Source organism: Nicotiana tabacum, chromosome 1 (genome assembly GCF_000715075.1).
Source record: "Nicotiana tabacum cultivar K326 chromosome 1, ASM71507v2, whole genome shotgun sequence".
Taxonomy (NCBI): Eukaryota; Viridiplantae; Streptophyta; class Magnoliopsida; order Solanales; family Solanaceae; genus Nicotiana; species Nicotiana tabacum.
Genome location: NC_134080.1, coordinates 19,407,686 through 19,429,838, shown reverse-complemented (window position 1 = coordinate 19,429,838; position 22,153 = coordinate 19,407,686). Strand labels below are relative to the sequence as shown.

Sequence of the window (22,153 nt, the reverse complement as noted above, 5' to 3'; positions counted from 1 at the left end):
ATTGTCATCACTATCTGTGAGGGTTTCTTTGGCTCTCCTCCCTCGTATACCAACTCAATCATGTGAGCTTCGTGGTGTATTGGCAATGGGTTCTAGTTGATTTTGGGTGCCTCCGGCATCTGGACTTCGATCTTGTTGGCATCAATAAGATCCTGTATTGCATGCCTCAACTTCCAACACTTTTCGGTATCATGCCCCAACATTCCTGAGCAGTACTCACAACTTATTGATCGGTCCAAATTTTGGGGTGGGGGATTTGGTCCTCTAGTCTCGACAGGACTCACCAAACCTAACTGCCTCAATTTGTGGAACAAGGCAGTGTAGGTTTCTCCCAACTCAGTAAAAGCTCTATGTCTCTATAGCCTGTCATTTCTAGCAGCTTGATTTCCCCAAAAGCCCGCCCCTGGAGGGTTTCTATATGCCCTTGGTGGAGGATAAGTGTTTTGGGGTGGAGGGTAGGTGTTTTGTGGTGGTGCATATGTGTTTTGGGGAGCCGGCGCGCGCCATTGCGGGCGAACCGGAGGCTGAGTGTATGTTTGGGCTTAGTGCACGGAGAAGTGTGGTTCTTGGGGTGGATAGTAGTGTTGTTGCGAGCTGTATGGATAATTTGGCCTGTGGGGTCTAGGTTGGTTGTGGTATGGTTTGCCGGACCTGGACCAACTGCCTGCCTCAACCGTGACGACTTCTTCTTTCTTCCTCCTTCCCAGCGCACCTCCCGTGCCGCTCTGAATAGCCTGGGTCGTTGCCTTGAGTGCTGAGTAATTCAGGATTTTATCATACCTCATCCCCTCCTCGATCATAACCCCTATCTTTACTACTTTATTGAAGGATTTTCCAACCGTCATCACCAAGTGACCAAAGTAAGTTGGATCCAGCGTTTGCAGGAAGTAGTCCACCATTTCTCCCTCTCTCATGGGAGAATCAACCCTGACTGCCTGTTCTCTCCAGCGGAAACCAAACTCACGAAAGCTTTCCCCAGGATTCTTTCCAGTCCTCAACAATGTGAGCGGTCGGGGACTATCTCGAGATTGTATTGAAAGTGACCCGCAAAAGCTTGCGCTAGGTCATCCCAAGTGTACCATATGCTGGAATCCTGCCTGGTATACCATTCCAATGCCGATCCACTCAAGCTTTGACCGAAATAAGCTATCAGTAGATCATCTTTGCCGCCTGCCCCTCTCATTTTTCTACAAAATCCCCGCAAATGTGCCATGGGATCACTGGGGCCTTCATATAAATCAAACTTAGGCATCTTGAACCCAGCCGGGAGTTGGACGTCCGGGAAAGGGCATAGATCCTTGTAGGCCACACTGACCTGGTTGCCCAATCTATGCAGGCTCCTGAAGGATTGCTCCAGGCTTTTGAACTTCCTCATTACCTCATCCTGCTCTGGCCCCTTAACTGGTTTTTCAATCTCTGTCGGGACCTCCAAGTGTGGACTATAGGTATGGGGTTCTGGTGCATTGAATGTGGGTTCAGGGGGATAGTATTGCGCATCGTGAGCCTCAAAACAACGGCTCACTAGTTGATCTTTGCAGTGTGGCTGGTGTGGGTCCCATAAAAGTCGGAACATCTGGTGTTGGGAGAGGTTGATGGGGTGGTGGAGCTTGGGAATCATGGGGGCTTCTCTCCTGATAATAGCGGTGATTCGGGAGGCTTATTGAAGGGCCAGAGTGAGGGTATTCCGGCATATGCCCTGGTGGTTCCGGGCTCTTTTGTACTTTAGCCAAGGCTAACTGCATCGCATTCATCTCCAATCCCATTCTTTCTATCTTTTCCATTGCTTCTTTCAACAACTGGCTTACCGGCCTTTCTTCCTCGGTACTATTTTCTGAAGTAGTCATGCTTATTGGTACCAGTCCTTTGGATTTGGTTTGATAAGGGTGTGTTGCCAGAACGCTTTAACAACTAACTGTATGGTATTTGTGGAAAACAACAAACTTGTTAGCGTTAGAGTTTAACAGATTTGATAATAGCACATTGGGGATGCAATGGTCCTAGGCAGTTAACCATTTCTAACATGTTTTGCTTCAAATGCATGCGTCATCCCGACTTGCTTTATTTGCGCCTTTAAAGTGTTTTGGGAACCCCCGTATTTCTTTCCATTATTCTTTCCTTTTCTTCTTTTTCTTTTTTTTCTTCTTTTTCTTTCTTTCTTCTTTTTTTTTAATGGTGGTCGAATCTTACGTGGATTGTCTACGTATCACGTCCCCGCGTGAATCAGACCGGGCGTAGTTCTGCCACAAAGTGAAGACACAAAATTCTTTTGGAATCATTCAATTCATCACCAAAATTTGCTATTACAAATTACTTATCTCAAACAAAGAACAGCAATAGTACAGATTCCAAAATTCTTAACCTGACTCGATGAAAAGAAAAAAAAACAACATATGGGAAGACAATGGACCCATAAAGCCAACAAACAAGACTTGAACTAGGGATACAGTAAAAATTCCAACTTAGGTGCTCGCGAGGCATCGTTCGGCCTTTTCGCGGACTTTGGTGTAAGGCCTCTCTGCAAGCTCTTCAACTCATTCATGATCCGGTGGACGTAGCCCATGATGGAAGCAAGGAGGGTATCACGAGGTATTTGCTCACATGCTAGGCATCTCATGTAGATGTAGTGCCCAATCTCATCAATCCTTCCTCGAATGTTGTCCCTCTCAACGAACAATTGCTCTATTCGCCGGTTCTTTAGTCCCAGTGCTTGAGCATTGTCGGCGAGTCGATCCTGGAACCTCTCCATTTGTCTTTCCATTCTGGTCATCACATCGTAACAGCGCCTTCTGTCAGCTTGGGCATCTCATGCTTGTTTGAAGATCCGCTCCTGAAGAGTGGAGTTCGTTTTCCTTAATATCCCGATGCTTATTTCAGAATCCCTTATGACTTGTTGCAGATGCTTCCTCCGGGCCATTGTACATTTTTCCCATCTGACCTTTATTCTTGTTATGCAAGCTTTAGATCTCTCTAATTCTTCTCGGCTTTTGCTGACTTGATTTCTCAACTCTGCTATCAATCATTCATCGGAGCAACGTTTCTGTCCGTCGCTGTTACTCTTACTGACTTGGCGAATTCGGGTTTTTAGTGCCTGGTTTTCTTTGGCTAATTTGTTCTTTTTACCCTGCTCAGAGGCAACTTGCACGTTGTTCTCAAATATAAGCCTTTCAACTCGTCGCTTCAGCTTCCCGATTTCAGCCCGGTAGCCTTCCTCCCTCATTAACCAGCCCCGTTGTTCCTGCGAATCATCCCTAAACTGTTGGATATGAGCTCTTTTAGCAGGTCTCTGACAAATCTAGAACCTTATCTCGAACCAAACATCGTACTTTGGGTCTACCTCACCCTTAGCCAGTTCTCGAACCATAGTCTTGGGCTCCAAGAATCTACATTCGTGCCACAACTTTCTAATCTTTCCTTCGGGAAATACGACTCCTGGGCTCAGCTCAATGGCGTGCTTGCTTAGATCTTTATCAGTGGGAATTACTTGAAATCTTCCTAGCTGGAGCAATACCCGATGAGGAGCATATGGTTGGATGTTGCGAAGTCCCATTAAAAGAATATGACATTCCTCGGCCGCCATGTATATTACCTCAGTATCAGTCAACCACCCAAATGCCCATTCAATTTGGTCGGCTGTTGTTGACCTCAAACGTGTAAGTCATGCTTCGACACCTTCGGGGAATACGACGCCTATCATTCATTTCTCAAAACCGTTGATACAGTTTCTCTCGGTCAACCCGTGGTTCATGTATCCTGCTCGGTTATAGAGGTGTTCTTGCATCCACAACTGGAGTAACCGATTGCATCCCTGGAAGAACTTGCCTCCTTCTCGGTATATAGTTAAAGCTCGGTAAATTTCGGACAAAATCAAAGGAACCACAGTATTGTCGATTCTTTTGATTGCAACATCGGCCATCCCTACAAGGCCTATCTCTACTTTCTTATCTTTGCGGGGACAGACCACGATTCCCAGGAATGCGGTGATGAATGCCAAAGTACGTCTTGCTTCCCACTTGTTTCTGTTCCCAGCATGAATTAATCCGAGGTTTGGTTCTTCAAAACCCTGAGGAGTACCATACCGTTGATACAAGAATTGGAGAGCACAACATCCTCTCGACAAATCATCATTTTGCACCTTCCGACTAATGCTTAGCAAATCCAAAAACGCGTGTGGAGATACTGGTCTTGGTGAAAGTAAATACTATCCTCTTAGTTTCCCATTCAATCCCGCATATCCGGCGACTTCCTCTAGTGTAGGTGAAAGTTCAAAGTCAACAAAACGGAATACATTACGGGTTGGGTCCCAGAACGATATTAGAGCTTCGAGGATATCTGTCCTTGGCTTGATATTCAGCAGATTGACAAAACCTCTCAATACTCTTCCCACTATCTTTTTACTATCGGCTTCCAGATCATTCCACCACATGTGGAGTTGCAGAGGGACCTTGCTAAAGACTGAGAACGGTTCATTTCGATTTGTGCTCATCCTGCACATTTATTAAGGTAATTAAATAAAGAAAACTTTTATTAGACTCAAAACAGAACTATCTATATTCGATTTTTTTGAATTTTGAAGATGAAGGACTCGGTTTTCAAATACGGCCTTTCAGCACTTCAGGGACGAAGATTTTAAGGTTGTGTGGGTCTACCGGTCAAAATCACAAAAAATGGCCGTTTTTTTGTGCAAATTTAGCCTTCCGGCGTCCCTTTCGGGAATACTCGGCTATTCATGGCAAAACAGCCTGACTTGATTTATTTTTCTGATGAAATTAACATGTGACATGTTTTGGTTATTTTTTAGCAAAAGGGGAGGTTGGACCCGATTGGGGCTGCATACGTATCTCACATCCGGTGAGAATCAAACCGGCGTAGTTCGCCCAATTAAACAAACTATTTTGAAGTACTTTAAGCAAAATAAAAATGAAAATAAATAAAATAAGGAAAAAAACTATTACCTTGATTTTTTTATTTTTTATATATATTTTTAAAAAAAAAACTATTTTCGCTTCTGTTGGCAAATAAACTAAAACAAAAATCAAGACTCTTTTCCCATAACAGAACAAGTTATTTTTTCATTTTTCAATTTCTGCAGATCGGACAAACTAAAAATGATAGACTCTTTTTTTTTTTTGAATAAAACAGCTATATTAAAAGTAAAATATTTTTCTCAAAATTTCGTCAGAGTTTCGACACTATTTGGACATTGTTATTTTTTCAAAACAGAAGATTAACCCTATACACTGCTATTTTTCCTCTCTTTTTTTCAATATTCAAAGCCGATCGTCATGCAAGTCCAAAACAAATAAATGCACAGCGTTGAGTAAGATGCATCAGGATGGTCTTTTCTGTTTCAGGTTGCTATTCCTAGACGGACCCAACCCCTGTGTTGAGTCCCCTAAGTCAAAAATGCACATGATGCAGATAAGCGTTCCTACTAGGGATCCGGGATGTGGCTTTGTTATACTAGGTTCAGAACCTGGGTGTTTGTTCTAGACCTGGCTTACCCGAGCGGACAGCTCGAGCCGAGGGGAGGCAGCGTACCGGGAATACAGAAGCTTCGCCGACTTAGCAACTTGTCCGAACCTCGTTCTAAATTGGTTTTTGACACTATAAAGAAAAGAAGTCGTACGAAGTACACCCTTCTTCATGATTCAGAAGACACAGAGAGAAGATGGGTTTCGGCACAGTTTATATACAGTTCACGTAATATCAAAGCGGTAAAAGGCAACCAATTAGCACATTGAGCCAAAACATGTAACAAAATCAGATAAAACCAAATATAACAATTTATATAATCTCGAATTTCTGACCCTGAACCAGTGATTCTGGGTCATATAGTCCTCAGCAGAGTCGCCAGAGCTGTCACACCTCCTTTTTCCGCCCCCGCGAGTGGTGAAGGAGTTTTTTCCAATTAAAGGACAATCGAAACGGGATTTGTTCGTTTATTTCAGAGTCGCCACTTGGGAGATTTAGGGTGTCCCAAGCCACCAATTTAATCCCAAATCGAGGACAAGAATGACTTTATATTACAGTCTGCGAACCAGAAATCCGGATAAGGAATTCTGTTAACCGGGAGAAGGTGTTAGGCATTCCCGAGTTCCGTGGTTCTAGCACGGTCGCTCAACTGTCATATTCGGCTTGTTTATCTGATTTTATACAATTATGCGCTCATGTACAAATTTTAACTCTTTACCGCTTTTATTATTATATCTTAAAAGAATGTGAACATCGTTAAGACATGTCTTTGGATTGCGTCACATGAAATTCACCCGCAATCCGGAACACATTTTTATTCAATGTTTTGGGATTTGGATTTGGGTCACATGAAATGCGCACCCGAATTTTAGGAAGGTAAGATTAATTAAATCGCGCCTAAAGAGTCTAGCGCGTTATTATCTTTGGGGAAGGCAGTGAAATTCACTAAATAGTCCATCCCAAATTTTTAAGTATTTAATATATACATTTAACGAGGGCCCCGCAATTTATGCGTGTTATTTGGGCGAGGCTCATCTTCTTCTTTTTTTATTTAAAGGCAAACCTAAAAGCAACTATAATTTCCTATCTTTGTTTGTCTCTAAAAAATGGAAAGGTCCTACTATATTTACATACTTATTATTATAGTTGAATTTCAAATGTGATTTGTTGAAAGAGGGACGTGATACGGGCAGTCCGTTTGGCAGTTATGGGCCCAGGCCTAATGTGCATGAAGTCAAATTCGGCCTGGGCCACTCTTATTCCAAATTGGGCCTGTTCAACTTATTTGATATGTGTTTAACATTTATAAACAAAAGGGGGGGAGACTGAAATGCAATGTATTGTTTGCCTCAATCAGACCATATTCCTAACAACTTAAAATAGACCATTTGTTTAAAGAAAGAAGGGGTGAAATCCAAACAGTCAATCCATTAGCTATTTGTTCATTCTATCATCTACATAACTACTATAATTGGAGCTGCAACTGATGGCTACCTCTATAGCAAGAAACCAAACAGTCCCAATTAAGTAAAAGAGTGCATCATGCATTCTTATTGAGTTGCAAAAAATAAAATTATACAGATGCTTATCACATAATTGGCTAAACCCATAGGTACATCACATGATACATTAAATCCCATAAGCATTTCATTTCACTTGTACACCACCTAGCTACATCATGGTCTATTCGAAAGTGTACCTGGTAGAAGAACAGAGATATGGTAAAAAAGAAGTCAGCAGCTGTAGCAGTAGTACAGTAGCAGATTCACAGCAGAACACAGCAACGACACAATCAGTCGAACAACCCCAAACCAGCAACAACAAGAGAGACAGCTCAAAGACAGACCAAGACTCAACAACAAACTTAGAAGAAAATCCAGCAGCAATTTCAGACAAAACCAAACAGCAACAAACCAGTGGACTTTCAGTCCAAACAGGAAACCAAGACACTCAGCTGAAACAGTTTTTTAGCAAGTAAAGAATCCAGGGAAGCTAACTGAAAACCAGCAGTGTGCCCAACCAAACCAGACCAAAGCAGAGAAAGAAAACAGGTGCAAAAGCACAGTGACTTCTGCTTGGTATGTTCAGAAAAAACCAGCACTCTTTAACTCTCAACACTTAAAATTGTCCAGCCTCTAATTTCTGATTTTCCCTTAAACTCTGATGTGTAACCCTTAAAAACCTGATCTCTCAACCCTTTTTTTTCCTCTGATCTCTAACCCCTTCCCTGTGCTCAAATAAGCCTATTTATAGGCTAAATACAAGAAACCCCCCCCCCCAGGCTGCCTCGTTTCCCACCCAGCTCTCAATTCTGCCCATGACTCCTTTAAACCCCATTAACATGTGTTTTGTGCCCCAATGGTATGGGCAGCTGACAGTTTTTTAATTAACCCCATGTTATCAAGTTTGGTTCCCCACTATTGCATTAGTTTAATCCTATTTCAGTACCTTATTGTCCGCTCACTTAAACTAATCATTTCTGCTCTTTTCACACCCTCAAACTACCCCTGTCAGCCCCTGATTATTACTGCATTACCCTGCTGCAGCAGTAAGACATTTTGAACTCCTGAAAGTCCAAATTCAAGCTGCCCTAAACTGAGTTCTATCTATTACATTGCAGCTACAATTCATTCACAGATAATGTCAAGCAATCAACTAAACGACAATGATTCGATCAGTCATATGAAGCTACACAAATTAGAGTATTTGCACATTCAGTCCTATGAAACTAATCGACGACGTTTATCTAATCGACTATACTAATTATGACCCAGAATAATCAGTCGATCAAACAAACAACACGAACGGGGCATAAGCTGCCTTCAACAACTTTGCACGACACGGGGAATCTATACGAATTATCTATTCGACGACATTAATTAACTCAAACATGTATATCACCATACGTATTCAAACATAAACAGAATAACAATCGACCAAATAAAAGGTCTTACGAAGATGGAGAACAAATTGGAAAAAATATTAGAAATACCAAATAAACCAATTAAACATGCTGACAAACCCAAACAACATTTAAACAAAAACAGAAAAAAAAAAAAAAAAGGGAACTCACTCTGAAAACTCAACAACAAACGACCCCAGCTTTGACTGGATTTGCCCATTTTGGGGTCGAACAGACTTTAATTGAGGTATTCTCAACCGAGAACACTTCGATTAAGGTCTATTAGACCCCAACCCTCCATTTAATCTGGCCGGATTCCAAAAATTCTTGTGTTCTAGGGTTCGAACAGTCCGATTTGGGGCTTGAGGATTTGTGGGTAGATTCGGACCAAACCAAGCTTGGTTTGGTCACGAGTGAGGGCAGGGTAGTGGCTGGTATGAATCCGGGGTGGGTTGCTGTAGATCGGGGTTGGGCTCGAATCTTCAAATCAAGATTCGAAATGATGGGGGATAATTCGAGGCACGAGGGTAACAGATCCGTGTTCAGGATGGTGAGGTGCGTTAGGGGTGTTACTTTGGTGGTCACCGGCGTCGTTGCCGCCGGGTTTCTAGTGAGAGCGTATGGGGGCGGCTAGGGTTTGGAAGGGGGATTTGGGTTTGTGTTTGGGACGATGGAAGGGGGGTGTTCGGATGGGGGCGTGGGGTAAGGGTTTGAGCTTATATACGTAGTGGGTGGTTAGATCCTGGCCGTTGGATGAAGTGAGATCGATGGCCAGGATCTTTCACTTAATGGGGAATGGCACCGTTTGGCATTGGTTGGGTGTCGGTTTGGATCGGTTACCGGGTCGGGTTTGGAAACGGGTTGCTGGAAGGGATCTTGGACCATTGATTGGGCTGGATGGAGGGCTCAGATCAAATGCCCTATGCGGCGTCGTTTGGGTAAGTGAATGGCCTGATCTGGACCGTTCATTTGAATCAATCAACGGCTCAGGATGGGGAAGCTGATACGGCATCGTTTTGGGTGTGCCTGGGAAGCCTGGGTTTGGACTGGGTTGTGGTAATTGGTTTGAGCCTGATTTTTCATTTAAATTTTGGCCCAAATCCGGTATTTTCCTTCTTTACAGTTAGACAAAAATTCCTAAAAACCAAAATTTAACACACAAATATTAATTAATACCCAACAACAAATATCACACGAATTAAAACATTTTAATAAAATTACGATGACAACAAAATGCATATTTTTGTGATTTTCGCTTTTAAACAACCAAATTATAATTAACTCATTCCTAAATGTACCAATTATTCCTAAATGCATGCAACATGTATTTTTTGTATTTTCTAAATATAGCGAGGCGAGCATTTACGGACAGAACAATTATCAAAATGTCACATAAATCCTCAAAATTGTACCCGAAGGTAACTTGTTTTATTTCTTTTCCGATTTCTTTTGGAGTAGTTTCCGTTAAGCAAAAATCACGTGCTCACAAAGCGCACAACATGTTCTCCAATATCTGAATAATGCACTCGGACTGCCCGTCCATCTAAGGGTGAAAATCTATTCTCAACTCAACCTGAGTACCCAACTCTCGCTGCACAGACCTCCAAAAATGTGAAGTAAACTGAGTACCTCTATCTGAAATGATGGAAACTGGGAGACCATGCAAATGAACAATCTCCAGGATATATATCTCTGCCAACCGCTCTGAAGAATAGGTAGTACACACAGGAATGAAGTGCGCGGACTTGGTCAGCCGATCCATCTCCTGAAGCAAGCCACCCAGTCTCTGATGCTCATATTTCACCTGCTGACAATTGAGACACCGAGCTACAAATCCCACAATGTCCTTCTTCATTATCCTCCACCAATAATGCTATCTCAGATCCTGATACATCTTCGTGTCACCCAGATGAATAGAATACCGCGAGCTATGGGCCTCCTCTAGAATCAACTCCTGAAGCCCATCAACATTGGGCAAGCATATCCGGCCCTACATCCTCAATACCCCATCATCACCAATAATCACATCTCTGGCATCATCGTGCTGAACTCTGTCCTTTAGGACAAGCAAATGAGGATCATCATACTGGCGCTCTCTGATGCAATCAAATAAGAAAGATCGAGAAATCACACAAGCCAATACTTGACTAGGCTCCGAAATATCCAACCTCACGAACCGATTGTCCAAGGCCTGAACATCAACTGCAAGAGGTCTCTCCCCAACTGGAATATATGCCAAACTCCCCATACTCACCACTGTCCTACTCAAAGCATCAACCACCATATTGGCCTTCCCCGGATGGTACAAAATAGTGATATCACAGTCCTTTAGCAGCTCCAACCATTTCCGCTGCCTCAAATTGAGATCCTTCTGCTTGAACAAATGCTGGAGGCTACGATGATCAGTAAATACCTCACAAGACACACCATACAAATAATGCCTCCAAATCTTCAACGCGTGAACAATGGCAGCCAACTCCAAATCATGAACAAGGTAGTTCTTCTCATGGGTCTTCAACTGACGAGAAGCATAAGCGATCACTCTACCCTCCTGCATCAACACACACCCAATTCCGATCCGAGAAGCATCACAACACGGTGTATAAGAGCTTGAAGTTGATGGCAAAACCAGAATTGGAGTTGTGGTCAAGGCAGTCTTGAGCTTATGAAAGCTCTCCTCACACTCATCCGACCACATGAAAGGAGCACTCTTTTGAGTCAACTTGGTCAAGGGTGATGCTATAGATGAATATCCCTGAACGAATCGACGGTAATAAACTGCCAAACCAAGAAAGCTGTGAATCTCTGTGGTTGAGGACGATCTGAGCTAACTCTAAACCGCCTCTATCTTCTTAGGATCAACCTGAATACCCTCGCTGGACACAACGTGCCCCAAGAAAGATACTGTACTGAGCCAAAACTCAGACTTAGAGAACTTTGCATAAAGTTTCTTCTCTCTTAATCTCTGTAATACAACTCTCAAATGCTCCGCGTGCTCCTCCTAACTATGCGAGTACACCATAATATCATCCATGAAAACTATGACAAACGAGTCGAGATAAGGCCGAAACACATTGTTCATCAAATGCATGAATGTTGTTGGGGCATTGGTCAGCCCAAAAGACATTACCAGGAACTCATAATGACCATATCAGGTCCTGAAAGCTGTCTTAAGAATATCCGAGTCCCTGATCTTTAGCTAGTGATACCTTGAACGAAGATCAATCTTGGAGAACACTCTCGCTCCCTGAAGCTGGTCAAATAAATCATCGATACGAGGCAAATGATACTTGTTCTTGATTGTTACTTTGTTCAGCTGCTTGTAATCAATGCACATCCTCATTGTGACATCCTTCTTCTTCACAAATAGAACAGGCGCATCCCAAGGCAACACACTAGGCCGAATAAACCCCTTATCATGGAGTTCCTGAAGCTGCTCCTTCAACTCTGCTGGTGCCATACGATACGGTGGAAGAGAAATAAATTGAGTGCCCGGCACAAGATCAATACCAAAATCAATATCCCTATCCGATGGCATGCCCGACAGGTCTGCAGGAAACACATTGGGAAAATCCCTCACTACAGGAATAGAATCAATACTAGGAGTCTTTACACTAACATCCCTCACAAAGGCTAAGTATGAAAGACAACATTTCCCAACCATCCGTTGGGCCTTTAAGAACGAGATCACCCTACTAGGGACAAAATCAGTCGAACCTCTCCACTCAATCTGTGGCACACCCGGCATAGCCAATGTCATTGTCTTAGCATGACATTCCAAAATAGCACGACACAGAGATAGCCAATCCATGCCCAATATCACATCAAAGTCCACCATACAAAGTAATAACAGGTCCACTTGGGTCTCCAGACCCCAATAGTCACCACACACGACCGGTACACACGATTCATAATAATAGTATAGTTCACTGGAGTAGATACACGAACAGATGAAACAAGATACTCACGGGGCGTATCCAAATAACGAGCAAAATATGATGACACATATGAAAAAGTGGAACCAGGATCAAAAACATAGAAGCATCTTTGCGGCAGACTAAGACAATACATGTGATCACATCATCTGAAGTGATACCATCAGGTCTAGCTGGAAGTGCATAGCAACTGGCCTGACCACCACCTGATCGACCTCCCCCTTTAGGGCGACCCCTAGCTGACTGTCCTCCACCCCTAGCTGGGTGGGTGGGTGGTGATAAAGTAACTGACGCTGAAGTCAATGACTGACTCCTCTGCTGAGACAAACCCCAGAGACAACGAGGTCACTGCCTCCACATGTGGCTCAACTCTCCATACTCATAACAACTTCATGGTGCTGGAGATAGGGATTGAAGGGAACCCCTAGCACCAGAATGACTAGTAGATGTACCTGGCATAGAAGAACCCTGAACAGATGGAGCACGGGGCAAACTCTAGGCTGGAAGGACACTGAGTGATGAATGACCCTGATGAGAACTGTGAGAACCATGACCCGATAATGCCCCACAATAGCCTGGGCGAGCTGACTGAGCATGTCCTAATGGACGGCCTCTACCGTGCTAAAACTGTCCTCTCGAAGGAGCACCACCATAACTACCAGATCCCCGAGGCCTTTTGGCCTCCTTCTCATCTCACTCTTGGCGACGAACTGACTCAATCTCGCGAGCAATGTAAACAACCTCCTCAAAAGTAGCACCAGACACCCTCTCCCTGGTCATGAGAATCCGAAGCTGATATGTGAGGCCATCAACGAACCTCCTGATCCTTTCTTTATCCGTAGGAACCAACCAAATAGCATGACGAGCTAACTCTAAGAACCTCATTTCATATTGCGTCACAGTCATATCTCCCCGACGCAACTGCTCGAACTACCTGCGCAGCTTCTCTTTGTGAGACTGTGGCACATACTTCTCCAAAAAGAGAACGGAGAACTGCTGCCAGGTAAAGGGTGCTGCACCAACAGGCCTACGCCTCTCATAAGCCTCCCACCAAGTGAAGGCAACTCCAGAAAACTGAAAAGTAGTAAATGCGACCTCGCTGGTCTCCAGAATACCCATCATATGAAGAATCCTCTGACACTTGTCCAAGAAACCAAGGCATCATCGCCCTCTGCACCACTGAAAGTCGGAGGTTGAAGTCTACCAAACCTCTCCAATCTGCGCTACTCGTCCTCTGGCATAACAGGAGCTATATAGTCTTGAACAGCTGTAACCGGCTGGGCTGGAGGTACCCCCGGTGTCTAAAGTCCCTGCACAACCTGCTCAGGTGTGCGGGAGTCTGAGTGTCTCCCCCGGCCTAAGAAATAGTTGCGGTTGTAGTAACTAAGACCGCATGGGCTAGGCTAGTGCATACTAATAGAATCTGGGCCAAGGCCTCCTAAAGACCTAGAATCACAATGGGCACAACTGATGCCTGAGTTGGTGCTGCTGGAGTGTCCAAAACTGGGACCTAATCATGAACTGGGGCGGTTGGTGGATCTGCAGGTGCTGCCCCAGCTGTTGTGCGGGCTATACCCTGCCCCTAGCATGGCCTCGACCGCATCCTCGGCCTCTAGTGGCCCCAGTTCGTGGTACTAGTAGTCGTCCATCCCGACCGGTAGCACGTGTCCTCACCATCTATGAGAGAATAGAATAACAGAAGTTTAGTACTCGGATCAACAGCTTCACACGACAAGAATTTCAAGAATATGAAGTTTTCCTAAAAGTTCAACAACCTCTCGAGGATAAATACAGACGTTTCCATACCGATCGGCGAGACTCTACTAAACCTGTTCATGACTCATGAGACCTATGTAACCTAGGCTTTAATACCAACTTGTCACGATCCTAATTGGACCCAGTCATGATGGCGCCTCTCGTGAAACAAGGCCAGCCGATACAAAAACCCCAAAACCAACTAAACAGTTATAATAATTCATTTTAAGTCATTAATAAGCTATAAATCCCAAAATATAGAGTAGAATAGAACAGTGCGGAAACAAATACAGACCGGCATCAGGGTGTCACCAATCATGAGCATCTAAAATCCGTCTAAGAGTATGAAAAGACTACATACTCTAATACAAAGCTAGAACAAAGTGAAATAAAGATAGGAAGGAGAAGCACTGGGCTGCGAACGCCGAGGAGCTACCTAGTCAACTCCGAACAAACCTGCTGGAAAGCAAATCAGCATTCGCTAGCGTGATCCGAGACTCTTGGATCTGCACACAGGGTGCAGGGAGTAATGTGAGTATTCCAACTTCATAAGTAATAAAAGTAAAGGCAGCTGAGCGATAAGAAAACACGTAAAACACAGCATAATGCTACAACAAAATAGTGTAAAACTAGAACAATACAATAAAACAGTAAAAGCTCGTAAAAACACCTTAGTTCGGTAAAAACCTCTTTAAAACATCTTTCAGTAGTTCAAACAAGTGATGAAAATAGTGAGTAAAAGGTTATAAACATAAATCAGCCCCTCGGGCAAAATACCAACAGAACCAGCCCCTCGGGCTACCTCACAATCACTCGTATCATCCCCTCGGACACTAACATGGAACAACATCAACTCCTCGGGCTATATCACATTTCACACTGGGTACTCGCGCTCACTGGGGGTGTGCAGACTCCGGAGGGGCTCCTACAACCCAAGCGCTATATCAAGTCATCTCGTGGCATAATCAAATTGGCCCTCGGCATCATAACAAGCCACCTCGTGGCGTAACAAGTCAGGCCCTCAGCCTCATAATCATGAATCAGTACAATACCGTTGCGGCACGCAGCCCGATCCCATAATATCCTCACAACAGGCCCTCAACCTCACTCAGTCAGAAATCTCTCAAGCTGCTCGGGCAATGTAAAACATGATGCTCGGCCCAAAATATCATTTAAAATGTCTAAACGGAGTAAATATGGCTGAGTTATAAAAACATTAAAATATAGCATGACTAAGTACAAATATGAAGTCAAAATAGTGAGGAATAGTAGTAAAAATCCCCTAAGGGTCCAATACAGTTGGCACGAGGCCCAAATATGGCATTCAGCCCAAAACATGATAATACTTTCCATAACACAATAATAGCAAACAATTTTCAATCAAATACGCGGTTTAACAGTCATACGGGATGGACTAAGTCACAATACCCAATAGTGCACGATCCCATGCTTGTCATCTAGCATGTGCGTCACCTCAAAATAGCACAACGATGTAAAATCTGGGGTTTCATACCCTCAGGACAACATTTACAATCATTACTTATCTCTATCCGGTCCAAACTCTAGTCTGTGATGCCTTTGCCTCTCGAATCGGCCTTCAAATTCTCCAAATCTAACCAAAAATAGGTTTATACCTTCAAAATATGCTAAGGGAACAAAGCCCACTCGAAATTAACCAATTTACATCAAAAATCTCGAAATTGGCCAAACCCGACCCCGGGGCCCATGTCTCGGATTCCGACAAAAATTATAAAACTAGAATCCTTACACTCTCACGAGTTCATACATATCAAGAATACCAAAATTCGACCACAAATGGCCCATCAAATCCCTAGATTTAGGTCTCCAATTTTCAAGCCCTAACTTCAAATTTTAGGCTTTAAATTCCACAAATTCCATGTTTAATTAGGTAAAAATCACATTAGGATCGAGTATTAAGTCCATAAATCTTACCTCTAAGTGTTTACCTTGGTTCCCTCTTCAATCTCCCTCAAAAAGCTCCAAAATCGCTTAACAATGGTGAAACTTAGACCCAAAATCGCGGAAATGGTCTTTTAAATAGTCTGCCCATCTATTCACGATACTTATTTGTGAACACGGTCAACACCTCGCATTCGCGAAGCACAAACTTACATTGAACACTTTTTCCTTCATCGCGAATCCGACACCATGTATGCGAACGTGAAGCCTTAGCTTCTCAACCCATCACAAACGCGACTACCAGCTCGCGAACGCGAAGAACAATTCTCCAAGACCCCAGCTGCTCACCTTTCCTCTACGCAAACGCGGCAAAACCCTCGCGAACACGATGACCACGGACCTCAGCCCTTATGGCACCACCTTCGCGAATGCGAAGGCCGACTCTACTGCCTCACATCATAACCCTTCGCGAAGGCGGGACATCCATCGTGAACCAAAGGCAAAAGTCTGCAACACCAACAACAGTTTTTCTGCAACTTTTTCCAACTTGAAATGATCTGTTCAACCATTCAAAACTCACTCGAGACCTTCGGTACCTCAACCAAACATGCCAACATATCCCATAACATCATTCAAACTTGTTCCAATCTTCGGAACACTCAAAACAACATCAAAACACCAATTTTACATCGGATTCAAGCCTAAGAATTCCAAAAACTTCCAAATTCCGCTTCCAAATTCCAAAAACTTCCAAATTCTATCAAACCTCGTCTGAATGACCTGATATTTTGCACACACGTTACAAATGAGTCAACGGACCTACTCCAACTTCCGGAATTCCATTCTGACCCCTATATCAAAATCTCACCTATCAACTAGAAAACGCCAAAATTCCAATTTCGCCAATTCAAGCCTAAATCTACTCCGGACCTCCAAAACCCATTCCGATCATGATCCTAAGTCCCAAATCACCTCCCAAAGCTATCCGAACCAATCTGAGCCCTTTTTCACATAAGTCAATATCCGGTTGACTTTTCTAACTTAAGCTTACTCAAAAGAGACTAAGCGTCTCAAACCTCACCGAAACCTCTCCGAACCCGAGCCAACCAACCCGATAACATATAATACAGGTGAACAAGACAATAAGAAGCATAAATGGGGGAAATAGAGCGGTAACTCATGAAACGACCGGCCAGGTCATTACATGTTGTCACAAGAACATTATGTTGAGAGACTTCTTAAGAAATTTGAATATTTTAATGTTACATCTGTGAGAACTCCTTTTGATGCTAACTCACAGTTGAAAAAGAATAATGGTGGCCCAGTTTCTCAGTCTAAATATGCACAGATTATTGGGAGACTGATGCATTTAATGAATTTTACAAGGCTTGATATAGCCTATGTTGTATGTAGACTGAGTAGATATACTCATAATCCCAACAGAGAGCATTGATCTGCATTAGATAGACTAATGAAATATTTGAGATGAGCCATGAATTATGGTATCCTGTACAGTGGATTTCCTTCTACTTTAGAAGGGTATAGTGATGCAAACTGGATCTCTGATTCAGATGAGATAAAATCTACTAGTGGTTATGTATTCACCCTTGGTGGTGGTGCAATATCATGGAAATCAGCTAAATAGACGATCATTGCTAGATCGACTATGGAATCAGAGTTTGTAGCTCTGGAGTTAGCTGGTTCTGAGGCTGAGTGGCTAAGAAACTTCTTAGCTAATATCCCTTTAATAAAGGACGTATTGCCTCCTGTGTCTATGCATTGTGATTGTCAAGCGGCAATAGCTATTGCAAAGAATAAATCTTATAATTGTAAAAGTAGACACATGAAATTGAGACATGATGTCATAAAACAGCTGTTGAGAGATGGAATAATTTCCATTGATTATGTGAAGTCAGAGATAAAATTGGTCGATCCTCTCACTTAAACCGCGAGAAGAAAATTAATTATTCAAACCTCAAAAGAGATGGGGTTAAGGATGAAATGTTGTCAATAGAGATGGTAACCCATCCTATATGATTGAAGATCTCATGAAGTAGGTTCATATGGGTAATAACAAGTTAATATTGGCACTGATGCATTAAAAGAGAGTGCTTGACTGCTACTAATTGAGAAGCTGAGTTATAACTCTTAATGAAATTCATAGTCCTTATGGATGGTGTATTTAAAAGTAGTATACACTTGATAAATTTACCTATATGAGAGTGGAGTGAGTCGCTCCTATGAGATTTTGGCCTAGTCTCTAGAGCTCTCATGAATAACCAGGCACGAGCATGGCCTATTGGGCGCAAAATCGCGTTGAACAGCAAAATTACCGGGGGTCGAAATGTGATTGATAAAATCTCTGAGTTACAATAAGAGTTAATGGTTCATAGAAATATTATATTTCACCAGTAATTGTGAGTTAAATTTTATTGATCTAAATTTGGTTCATAGTCCAGAAGACACCAAACCTATTAAATTTGGACCATACAAATCCAACAAGTTTATTTTTGAAAGTCTTTAAAATAGTGGGGGACCGTGGCAATATTTTAAAGACTTTTGTGACAAATGACTTAACCAAAAATATGTGGCAAGCCTTCTAGAAGGGAAGAGATAAATAGCAAGAAGCTTTTGAAAATTGCATTTGCCACGCTCTTTCCTCTCATCATATGGATCCATGCACATGTGCCTATAAATAGGTCTCAACTAGACAAGAAAACCATCATTAGCAAGACAAAGAAATTCTTCTACTTCTTTCCTTCTAATTTCGGTCTTCGTCAGCTTTTATTTGTGGTTTTTTCTTCTCAAAGTTTAGTAGTTTAATTTTCTTTATTCCCCTCTTTTAAATAGCTAGGTTTGTAATATTTAATTTTGCGGATTTCTGTATTCTCTAAATAATTAGCGATGGGCTTGTTTAATCTTGGGGAAACATTTCACATTGCTAAAATAGTTTCTTAAGATAGTGCCTAGCACTGACTCAAGCCAATTCATATATCTGCTCACAAATAATATTATTGCAGTATTATTATTGTAATTTTTCGTGTCATTTCCCAACAATCTAAGAAACTATGGCAAGTAATACTACTGCGAAAATTTTTGATGGTCTTTTTGGCCCGACTCCGTCAATTATAAGTTGGATATTAAGAAGTCTGATATTTCTCTTCCCTCTGTAGTTATGCTTTTCATTAGTCATCACTTCATCTTTGGTTCAGTTTCCCAAAACTACTGCCTCGTTTGTTTCGTTATTCCAAAGGGGAAAAGAGGAATTTAGGGAAATAAGCGTTGTGAGGTAAACATCATGTAGTACGACGACAAAGTTGAGGACCTACGCAAAAATGCCAAAACGAGATAAACATTTATCTAATGTTGCTGTAGATTAGTGGCCATGTGTCTCTGCCTAACTGGAAGTAGCCCATCTTTGATATTTTGTATAGGGGTTTCAAATCTTTTATGGTTCAAATTCCAGCATTCCATGTGTGTTACCAACACAGTATTTTGGTGTATTCCTATTCCCCTTTTGTCATAAAGTACAATGAATAGAATGCTTTTTCGTTCTTTCAAATCTTTTGGTAGGCCAAAATTTGGATCAAACACGGTTTTGTCTGATGGAAGGTGTATTTCTTCTCAATTTGATACTTAACGAATTTTTGGTGAATAGCCAAACGGATAAGCATTATAGATGAAGATGGAATCAAAAGGTTTCTTCATTATTAATCCTCTACACTCTACAACAATCAGGGCGAATCTATTGAATAAGCTATGGGTATACGTTCCATTAAATTAGTACAAATATACTATAAATTTTGACTTTAAATTCTGAAAGATTAAAGGAAAAATGATATTGTATAGCCGTTGTAAAAATAATAACCGAACAAATACACTTTTTCGACTATCAAATACAAAATAATTTCTGGCGCGAGCTAAAAGTGATAATACCCCAAGATTAAATCTTAGATGGTGTAGACATAATTTTTATCAAGCGGTGTCAATACTTGAAAAAAATGAACAAAAGAATAAATCACTCTAATGATAAGCGATGTCATTTTTTATACCCTAATAATTTCATCTTTTTATATGTTACAGTCAGACCTTTCTATAACAGCATCCTTATATAACAGTCACATTCACTTTAAAAATCAAGTTTTACTTGGAACCTCTCTATAACAACATCCTTATATAACAGTCACATTCACTTTAAAAATCAAGTTCGGAATCGATGTTTATATTATGTTACAATATATATTTTCTATAACAATACTTCACTATAACAGCCCAAAAATATCATAACAAACAAGATTGTTATTGAGATATTTAATTGTATTTAGTAAAATTTTGGACCAAGGGGTGAAAGGGTGTATTCGCCCCTGCCTAGATTAGTATCTGGTCATTAAAGTACTACAATAGTAAAGTAGAAATAGTTATATTGCTACTCCAAGTTCCTCTTCTTTTTTAAAATTTGTACATTTTTTGGGATTTTACGCATGACCCCTGAAACTCAATACAGCCGGGAAGGATCATAGCGACTATTCAGCTGATCACCCTTCTTCCTTGTCCCTCAAATATTTATTTCTCAAATTAAGTCCCAACAATTTCTGATCACTTCTCATCGTATGTGCCGACCATTTCCCTTACCCCATGCCCCCATCTCCCACCCCACCCCTACTCTCAATCTCTGTATATATATACACACACTCAACACTAAATATCTTCCACCAAGTTTGATGAGTTGTCACATATCTCATAAAAGCAGTTATCCACTTTCCACAAAAAAAACGTACAGTACTTCCAACTTCTCAGACTAAGAACAAAAATCTCCTTTAACAGTGGGATTTACTTCCTGATATCTTGTGTGATAACCCAATTTTCCTATATTAAAGAACTACTACGTAGTAAGTACTTGTTTCGTGAGAAAGTTTAGACAATTTTGAACTATGAAGAAAGTAAGAGGTTTCAAACTTGGGAGGAGGTTAGTGAGAGTTTTCAGCTGGTTTATTAACCAGAAAACAAAAGGAGGTGGAGGAGGATACAAGAGGGTGAAGTTACAGGGATGTGGCAGCACAGCCATTTCGAAGCTGAGTAAGTGTTTACGCTTACTAAAACATGGAGTAAAAAGTCTCTGTATTGCGAAACCCAATTCGGGTTTTTTCCGGGTCGGGCAAGAACTGATAGAGTCGAAGAAAGTGAGTGTACCGAAGGGACACTTGGCTGTGTACGTTGGAGAGGATAAAGATGACACGTGTAGAATTGTGGTGCCTGTTATATATTTTAATCACCCGTTATTTGCTGATTTGTTGAGGGAGGCAGAGATGGTTTATGGGTATAATCATTCGGGCGGGATCCAAATCCCTTGTCGGATATCTGAATTTGAGAACGTTCAATCAAGAATCGCCGCCACCGGCGGTGGTGGAAAATGCCGTGGAGAGCGGAGCTGGAGGCTCAAGTAACATTTTCAGTCGTGTTGATGAATGACGATGTCTTTACCAAATTTGACAACTTCATTGTCAAAGTAACAAGGCAGTGATTCTGCCTAATAACTCTTAACTTTCGCTGATTAAACAGACACCGGTTTTATTGCTATTTATTAGCGGATAAAAAAAAAATGGTGGACTTCAGCTGGTTGCACGTGTACGCATATATTGCTTTCAAATACTATCACGTTTGCTTACTAAAGAGTCTTCTTTGCCTATGATTTAGAACGAAAAGCCAATGCAATTATCAAAACCTATATTTGTTCTATTCTCCCAAGCCATAATTCAATTTACTGAACTTCATAAACTTGCCAAATTTGTAAAGGCTAGTTACATATTTGGCCAGTTGGTACAAAATAATTACATTCGCTAGTTATATTGTCACGACCCTAAAACTGATCCGGTCGTGATGGAGTCTATCGTGAAACTAGGTCAGCCGACACAACTCTTAAATAAATTATTTATCAATAAGAATCATGTTTAAGCCTTTAATTTAAACAAATATTTCATAATATAAGTCTAAATAAACAATGAAGAAATAATATACAAGCCTGACATCGGGTGTCACAAGTCACAAGCATCTACTAAGATCTGAATACAACGAAAAAGTCTGAAAATGTATTAAATATAGTCTAATGAAAGCAAGAGGGAGAAAAGCTGTGTTGCGAGCACCAGGCAGCTACCTTGTTAAACTCCGATGA

At 41.7% G+C, this 22,153-nt stretch overlaps 1 protein-coding gene across 1 annotated transcript; it reads left to right on the top strand.

The window, feature by feature from the left end:
• Positions 1-20,355: 20,355 nt before the first annotated feature.
• LOC107779139 (auxin-responsive protein SAUR36-like) lies at positions 20,356-21,853 on the top strand. Its single transcript, XM_016599489.2, has one exon. It carries the CDS (start codon positions 20,916-20,918, stop codon positions 21,426-21,428), a length of 513 nt encoding a protein of 170 aa, XP_016454975.1. The 5' UTR covers positions 20,356-20,915; the 3' UTR covers positions 21,429-21,853.
• The last annotated feature ends 300 nt before the right edge of the window (positions 21,854-22,153 follow it).